An 8,967-nucleotide genomic window follows, 5' to 3' on the forward strand; every position below is an offset into this window, starting at 1 on the left:
TTCTAGAAAAAGAGCATGATGTTTCAATTTTAATTTTCAAAAATAGGGTACATAGCATAGATTCTTCGTGAAGAATTAAACAATGCATATATATATGTTGGCTTTATTTTATATATATATATAATGACTACTGCTTTACATACTAGTTTTCAACTTGGATTCCTCCTTTTTTTCACCGTACAATGTTGTCAAACAACTAAAATATATAAAAAAATTCCTCCACTATTAGGATATGCGATAATCATTTCTGGTATAGCAACAATCCACCAATAATCTGCTACTCATCTAAACATCCCTGGATTAACCACTGGTGGAACAAATCGTGCTGCCGTTTGGCTTGCTATTCTTCTTTGTTTCTTCTTATTTGCTTTCCATCCTGAAAACAATAAGGAGTCACTTGATTGGAAAGATTAGAAAAAATAATTCAAACATAAAGTTCTTACAAACAGCAATACAATGTTTAATTGGAGGGACAAGGATATATAATTCCTGCATAACTAATGCAACTTGGTCATATAAGAAAAAATAATCCAACATAATAAATACAGTATTTGGTTTACATTATTAAATAATACCAATATTAAGTTATGCATGAAACTATGTATAATTTTATAGAATTGATCCCTATTCGTTTGGGTAAAGAATTCAATATTCAACCAAGTTCACCATTCAATCTTTTGGAGCACGGGGGCTAGCATATAATATTAGACCAATTTTAGAAAATTCATACATAAATTACTTAGTTTGACGTAGAGACCATGGATTCACGTGCCCCATAATCTGGGCTATAAATTCGCCTCTAACGGGTAGAATATGAAATAATAATACATGTATTAACACAACAACAACAACAACAACAACAATAACAATAACAACAATCCAATGTAATCTCACAAGTGGGGTGTGGGGAGAGTAGGATGTACGCAGCCTTACCCGTACCCTGGAAGGGTAGAGACACTGTTCCGATAGACCCTTTGCTAAAGAAATGATGGAAGAAGCACTAATAGCAAGGTATTAAAAAATAAAACCCAAGATAGCAAAAGAAAGTATGAAAGAAGTACTAATAGTCAGTAATAACAGTACAAGATATGAAATGATAGCAACCTAAGGACGTATGGAAGATAAGTAACAACGGTACAAAATATGTGGTACTAGCAAACTAAGGATAGAAGGGATATCAAACTAACACTAATACTCTAGGACTAATGTTTTTCCCTTTAATGGTCTTATACCGCAGAAATCTGAATTTGCTGAAACCCCAAAATAAATACCAGACAGTAGGTGGAAACAAAAAAGAAAGACAATACTTACGTTTTATAATTTTCTCATAACTAGTAAGTTATCTCCAATAGATATATGAAATTATCCAATAAGAGAAACTTAGGAGAAAGAGGAAATAAAATGAGGAATTACCTAGGGCTACGTCAAAGCCGAGTTTGTTAAGCTGTCGGTAATTCTGACATAGGACCAATCTCGTGCAACAGAGAGCAATGGCAAATTCACTAAGGAGATTACCCATCAAATTGTATTTTTTCCTGAACTGCGCACGATGATACCATGCAATAACGAATGATGCTTGACTGAAGCAAAGCGATTCCAGTAGTCCAAACATCAGTGCACTTTCCCACCAAGCTGCATCACACATAATATTCATCAAAATAAAATTTCCAAAATTTGACCAAAATATATAGTAATACATGCATGTTTTTTTTCCCCAGTTTATTTACATTAACCAAAATGAATGTCATCATAGAATATCTCAATTCAAGAATTACCCATTTGCCCTTCAGATACAATCTCATCCACTTGCCCAAAAGTAACGCAGGGACATAAGCATGTAATAAAACCTGCAACAAAATGTCGTAAAAACATGATTATCCTCCAAGTCAAAATGTCAAAATTAGTGCAATGCTTTAATGTTGTAATAATAAGAATTTGAGAGAATTGGTAAGAAAAATAATTAGAGGAACGTACAGTTCTTGAGGTCTGAAAAACAATCAAAAAGGCCTGTGGACCAGGGCTGACTGTAAACGTGACCATTAAAGACATTATTATTTCCAGGGGTCATTGGCAAATAAAATGGACGAAATTGGTCATGAGGAAAGGGGGAAGAATAATATGGAAATGGTGGTGGCACCCCTAGGGGTGGGTAACCATATGGAGGTGGCTGCATCATGGAGGATTGGTGACATAACGGTGGTTTACGTGGTGGTAATGATGGAGATCCAGGCATTGATTGCGCTGGCGAAGGAGGCCCACAAACAGGAATTTTTGGTGACGATGGAACGAGCGTAGCTCTTGTCATTGTTGTTGTTGTTGGTGGCAATAAATGTGACTCGTGCATCAAATTTCGTGATGATGATGGCGAGGGAGGTATATGAATTGGCGGAGCCGGTGATGGTGGTAGAGAATTTTGTGGTCCTTGAATTGAAGAAGATTCAAGTTTTGGAATTTGTAATGGTGATAATCGACCAGGGGGAGATGGAAAATTGTCATTATTACCATCTGATGTTTGCATTTTGTAAATGAATTTGCTGAGATTATCTTCCTAATGTTAAATCAATCAACAAAATCGTAAAATGATTGTTTGATTGTTGAGGAAAGCAAAAATAAATTTTCTGCGTTTGTGGGAAAGAGAAATTAATTGCAAAAAGAACGAAAGGACAAAAGCTGAAATACTTTTATGGGATTAGAGTTGTAACATGATAGTTGCAACTCTACCCTGTTTCATTTCGATGCGATGCTTCAATTCTGCCTAATATTATCCTTTCCTCTCTCCCCTTTTTTTCTTTCATCAACCATTATTCACGGTTCATCCTCACGTCATAAAGATTGTCAAAGATGTGGTTTTCAGGGTATGAGAAAACATAATTTTAAATGTGAACATTGGAAAAGAGAGTTGGCTCTTTCACTAAATATAGTACTTTACAAATTAATTAGTACTCCCTTGTCCAAATTTATGTCGCATCATTCGAATTTCAAGACTCAAATGAGCAATTGTTTTATATGCCTTTTAAATATTTTGAATTATAAATTATTGTGACTTATAGTACTTTTTATTTAGATTCCAAATATGTAGTTTTTTAATTAAAAAAACTTAAAGATTCTATAACACCAGATTTTGCGCCAAAAAAAAAATTAAAAACAAGAAAATAAGTAACAAATATAATATTTGATTTCAAGGGTTACAATCTTTAGAATATCTCAAATCTAAAGAGATGCAGTCATCTGATTCTTCTCCTCACGAACGTCGGTTCAAGGGCTCGAGAACTTGATGTATTTTGGACTAACAATTTGGTGATAGTCATGAATCGCAGATGTAGAGGGAAACCTCGATGCCGTTCTTCATAGCTTCTCTAGCCTCCTTCTGCTTGCTTGATGTACTTCTAGCCTTGTGATGTCTCCTTGTTGTTCTCAAAGGTGAAGTGTGACCCTTTTATATAGTCGTGGAGTGAGTAATCCCCGAAAAAACCCTAGTAGGTCATTAGGCTTAAGGTTCATGGACTCACCTATTTAATACACGACCAACTAACGGGCTAGCTAGTCCAATAGTATTGGACTATAAGTAATTACAAGTCTAATATAAATTTTAGAATTAGCACGGGTGTACCTCATCTTCGCAATTTTAGACTAGAAAGGTGAGAAAAATAAATACTAGTAACAGTGCGCAATATATTGTATAAAATCAAAAATGATACCAGTTGTTTAATCTTTTCCTAATTGGACTATGGGGTAAGTTGAATTACCCTAGGGTGTTATGGAATGGTTGAGATCCTCCCACTCTTAGGGTTCTCGATAAAGAGCATTTTTAGGACCTATCCGAAGAGAATAATAAATTAGTCAAATCAATGGGTTTCAGTAAAAAAACTGCAACGAAGGTTGAACAAGATAAATGTTGCAAGAACCAACCAAGTAATCCAATTGCAAGATTTTACTCCTGTTATGCCTCACTTATACCGTGCAAAATAATCTTCTTCCAGCAAAAATCCTACAACACATTGATCGTATTCAGCATAACATCCTCTGAGGATCTTCTCCGGAAAAACATAAGTTGCATCTAATTATTAGTTGGGACGCAGTTACCACAACTAAAAATCATGGGGGACTGGGTATACCAAAGATACATCCCAAAAACCTAGCATTACTAACAAGTTTGCATTGGTGATTCTGCCTCTATCTAAATGCAACAATCCTACGTCTCAAATACCACCCAAGAAGCTCTCCTATTCCTTTTGTCTCCAACTCAATATCTAGGTTGTCAGACTCTTACATTTGGAAGAGTATGACAAAAGCATCACCTTTATATCAGAAAGGCACTGGTTGGAATATAGCTAGTGGCATTCATATCCAACTTTGAAATGAATATTGGATTGCTCCAAACCCCTCTCAACGCCAAATCATCCAAGGCCCTCTCCCACGACATGAGCCACAGCTCCCTCTAAATCACATAATCAAAATTAGAACTTGGAACTTTTCAGCTTTCTCCTTTGAATTACCAACCCTTTTACTCGATCTTATTTGCAACACCATCTTACATAATTACCCAAATGCTATGGATCAACCCTTTTGGAACAATTCACCTGCAATGTACGTCACCATCCGTGCGAGGATCTTGATCACAATTTTCTCCATTGCCACCGTGTTTTCATTGTCCGGCAGCATTTGAATATACTTAAACCTACTGTTCAAATCATCCACTGGATTCGTACACTCTGTACCTCCAACACCATGATATCTAATAACTCAACCTTCAACATTTCTTTATCCATGCTTACTCCTATCATCCTTTGGCACATATGGACCAGTTGTAATTACAATGTTTTTAAATTAAAAACTCACCACGGCACTCGAGCTATCCTCAATAATGCTACACAAATTTTCTACCTCACCACTGCTGGTGGACACCCCCCATTGCGAGTCTCCATTCCAATCCATTGGCAAAGTCCGCCACCAGGACACCTTATATAAAACATAGATGGCGCCTTTGAGGAACCTACACTACGTGGAGGAGCTGCTGGGGTCTTCGTGATGCCTCAGGCAATTGGATCTATGGCTATACTAAACACCTCATTCACACTAATGTTTTACAAGGTGAACTACTTGTACTATTTTATGGTCTCAAAATAGCGACTGCTCGCAATTATTTACCATTACTAGTGGAAACATATTCCCAGGTTTTACTTCATCTCCTTCTAAGTGGAAATTTAAAGTACTCACACCTATTTACTGTATGCAGGTTGATGCTCCATGATCTCCACGTGTCTCAGCTCCAACACACCTTCCGGGAGGGTAATGACGTCCCGAACTCGGGGAGCGCGACCGGCGCTCAACCGAGTGAACCCGGCTAAGCAAGCTTGTTAGATTTTCTTCTATCCAAACTCGTCCATGAATAAAGAAGAGATGTACTCCATTAATCAAACATTAAAAAGATTTTATTAGCAACTCCCATTTCATTTCCGTTAGTAGTTTCATTCATAATTTCCAAGTTTATAGATATAATGAAAAACATGTTTGCCAAATATACCAACACATCTAGTTCAATTCCCAATATCATACACCACCCACAACCTGTCTACGGAGTCTCTAAGTACGACAGAAGAATAGTATGGAAGTGCCGGCAACAAGGCCCCGGCTATACCTCAAGACACAAAGTGTAACATCAAGTGACATCGGGCCCGAAATAGAGTAGGGCTCACCAAAACCTGCTGAATAGGAAGTAACTGCTAACGAGGACCAAAGTTGTCCGCTGTTGAATCACCTGCATCCATTGAAAATGCAGCGCCCTCGACCTCCCCCGGACAAAAGAGACGTTAGTACATATGGAATAGTACTAGTATGTCATGCTAACTGTCCTCTTTCAAAATAGAATACCAATGTAAAAAAGGGAAAATCATGAAAACAACAATCAACAATCAATAATATCCAAATGCCAAGTTAAAACATAATAATTTCCAAAATACGAAGATAATATTATTTTTGGTTGGGAGATCTTTAGTACCGATATACCACTGTTCACAATACCACTATTCACAATACCAATATTCACAATATTAATATCACCGTACTTTTAGCACGTAGTCCGACCACGACCCAATCGGCTAGGCCATCTCATTAGAGACGTCAACCGCAATCACTTTCAATATCAATAGCACCGTACTTTTAGCACGGATTCCGATCACGACCCGATCGGCGCCATATCATTAGAGACATCAGCCACAATCACAATTTTAATTATAATTTCCAGCACAATCACCACCATGTGTGCGGCATGGTATCCGATCACGACCCGATTGGCTAGGCCATCTCACCACAATGCTGTGTGGATCGACATCATCCTTTTCTATCAATCATCTCATTCCAATTAAGGGAGAATAATTTTATCATATCAATCTCATCCCAAATAAGGGGAATAATTACAATCCACTCCTATACCGACAAGTGTATTTTCGGGGTTAAGTTATTTCAACCTACCCTTACTCGGTGACTATCGATACTCCCAAAAATATTTTTGATTTACTTACAAAGGAAACAACAATACAAATGCATTTACCTCATAACCTTTCATACTGTATATAGCCTCATTGGCACTTTTAACAACTTTCAACATCATTATTCCATTGGCTCTCTTGGCCATACATATGATTCTTCATCCATGGCACAATGGCCGTATTTCATATTCCACACATTTATTTATTTCCTTCTCATGGATCATCATCATAAATATCAACAAAAAGAATATTCCGAAAATCATAACTTTAGGTTTGTTAGTAATGAAAACTCAATAGATTTTTTTCCAAGGAATGGAGTAAAAATGATTGGCAATCAAAGCACAAGTTAAAATCATAAACGTGTAACACACCATTTCAACTCATAATTATGTAAGAGCTCAAAACATGTTGGAAATACCTACCAAGCATAACATTAGTTAGAACAACCACATTTGGTCATGACTTGAGTACATAAGTTTTTAGACAATTCTATTTTCGAAGCCAATTTGGAATAGTTGAATCAAAGTTCATTTCATAATCTTTCTCACATCATCTCATTTCACTGGCACCATTGGCCATAAGTATAACTTTCACTCTTGGCACGTTGGCTACACTTTATATCCGCAATTCGCTTATTTCATTTCCAACCATCTTTATAGATTATCAACAATAAGACATTTCCAATCAATAATTTAGGTACACATGTGAGCAATTAAGAGTCTTAAGCATATTGAGATTTTGCTAACACAATTTGGCATCATAACCTTCATTTGAAAAACAACTCAAAGACATAGCATTCTAATACACATATCATTCTTGAACACATTCCCAAAAGATAACATAATGTGATAGGAACATTCAGAACACGTTTTGAATACATAATTCTCGACACTTTGCCCATTCGGGACAATCAAATTTATTGGGAATAACTCGGAACATGGGAATAAGGAACTTGAACCAACCATACTTTAAACTTGAACATCATGGAATTCAATTCTAATAGAGTAGTTTAGCCAACATACCTCAACCTTCAAGCTTCGAAAATACTACAATCTCCAATTGATTAAAATGTTCAAATATCACCCACAATTCAATACCTCTTGGTGGAAGAATCTAACTTTTTCTCTTTTTGGTGTTCTTGAAGATTCAACCCATTTTCTTGAAGTGTATCCATGGTGGAAGAGCTCCTCCTTCTTTCTAGAAATCAATTCCTAGCTGAAGAACTAATGTTTTCTCCCTTTAAACCCCTTGTTTTAGCCCCTTTAAAATGGCCCCTAAAGCTGCGTAGGCTACTCACAAAGGCTACGCTGGGTGGACTTCTACCCTCCCCCCCAGTTGGAAGCTGCTTGATTTGCCTACGCAATGGTGCGTAGGCTACACTGCTATGCTGTGTAGGCTACGCTACTATGCTGTGTAGGCTACGCAGGACTCGCATAGCTGTTCTGCTACCCTTTAGTAAAAAGGTCATAATTTCTTGTAGGAATCTAGAAATAACAAACGGGTTAAAGTATTAGAAACTAGACACATAGACCTTTCTTTTGATAGGTCATAAACCATATAAAACTTCATATATTTAGAGTTATGCTTGTTTGAAGTTAGATCTTGTGTGAACTCACTTGAAACTTTACCCCATCGTATAATTTCCAACTTGACTTAGCCTTGGGGCTCTTCTTCGACTATAAACCATTCTTAATGCACCTCATACATATATTATCATGATCAATTGATATCATTCATATTATTAGTCTTAATCATACCCGAATTAATATAATTAGTATCTGCCAATCTTCTTAATGGTCTTAAAATACTTCGAAATATTTCGGGGTGTTACATGACGTGGTAGATACTTTAGCAAAGTTTGGCAAAACAATGGTTTATCTACATAATCTAGATGTTCTACTTTTTGATATCTCCCAACTTAACTTTATCGTCTTTACTTTTTGGTGTAACTGAAACCACAACTTCTCGCTTAGTTTCCATCTCTGTAATGCACTAGCTTCTGTTTAATAAAAAAAATTTATTCGCCAGATTTTTTCTTTCAAGAAGCACATTTTCAAATACGAGACCCTTGATTTTATATTTTTTGGTTAAACATAATTTTTTTTTATTTAACCATGTATAGATATGTACAACCGCAATCTCATTTTCACTCTAGAGCTAGACATGCCCTACATTTACTCGGAAAATATTTGCAAGCTAAAAGTATATATATCACTATCGCTTCATAAAAGGGAGCTCTTGGTTATTATATTTGCAATTTCAACAATGCGCGCTCGATTTCATTGTGAATCATTTCATAGTTCAAACTGAAACAAACATACCGAAATAAACAATATCCAAATTAAACCAAGAATTTTATCAATGGTGTTCAAGGTTTAATATGAATATTTTTTTTTTATTATTAATACTACACCATTATGGTGTGGGGGTTGAGGATTCACCCCAACCTGTATATTAATAACCAAAAGTGGAAAATATG

The 8,967-nt window shown here is 36.2% G+C and overlaps 1 protein-coding gene across 1 annotated transcript; it reads right to left on the reverse strand.

Annotated features, from left to right (window-relative positions):
- On the reverse strand, positions 1–2,851 carry LOC104099324 (cell number regulator 1-like). The gene is made up of 4 exons (XM_009606274.3): positions 1,975–2,851; positions 1,776–1,847; positions 1,414–1,632; positions 1–376 (listed from the first exon to the last, which is right to left on the reverse strand). Exons 1-4 carry the CDS (start codon positions 2,516–2,518, stop codon positions 282–284), a joined length of 930 nt encoding a protein of 309 aa, XP_009604569.1. The 5' UTR covers positions 2,519–2,851; the 3' UTR covers positions 1–281.
- Positions 2,852–8,967: the final 6,116 nt, after the last annotated feature.

The sequence above is a fragment of the Nicotiana tomentosiformis genome, chromosome 12, assembly GCF_000390325.3.
Source record: "Nicotiana tomentosiformis chromosome 12, ASM39032v3, whole genome shotgun sequence".
Lineage (NCBI taxonomy): Eukaryota > Viridiplantae > Streptophyta > Magnoliopsida > Solanales > Solanaceae > Nicotiana > Nicotiana tomentosiformis.

Coding starts and splice junctions, on each gene's coding strand:
- LOC104099324 (XM_009606274.3), bottom strand. CDS start 2,518: ATGCAAACATCAGATGGTAATAATGACAATTTTCCATCTCCCCCTGGT. Junction 1,633..1,775: donor TGTATCTGAAGGGCAAATGG/GTAATTCTTGAA, acceptor TGTGTGATGCAG/CTTGGTGGGAAAGTGCACTG. Junction 377..1,413: donor CGGCTTTGACGTAGCCCTAG/GTAATTCCTCAT, acceptor TATTGTTTTCAG/GATGGAAAGCAAATAAGAAG.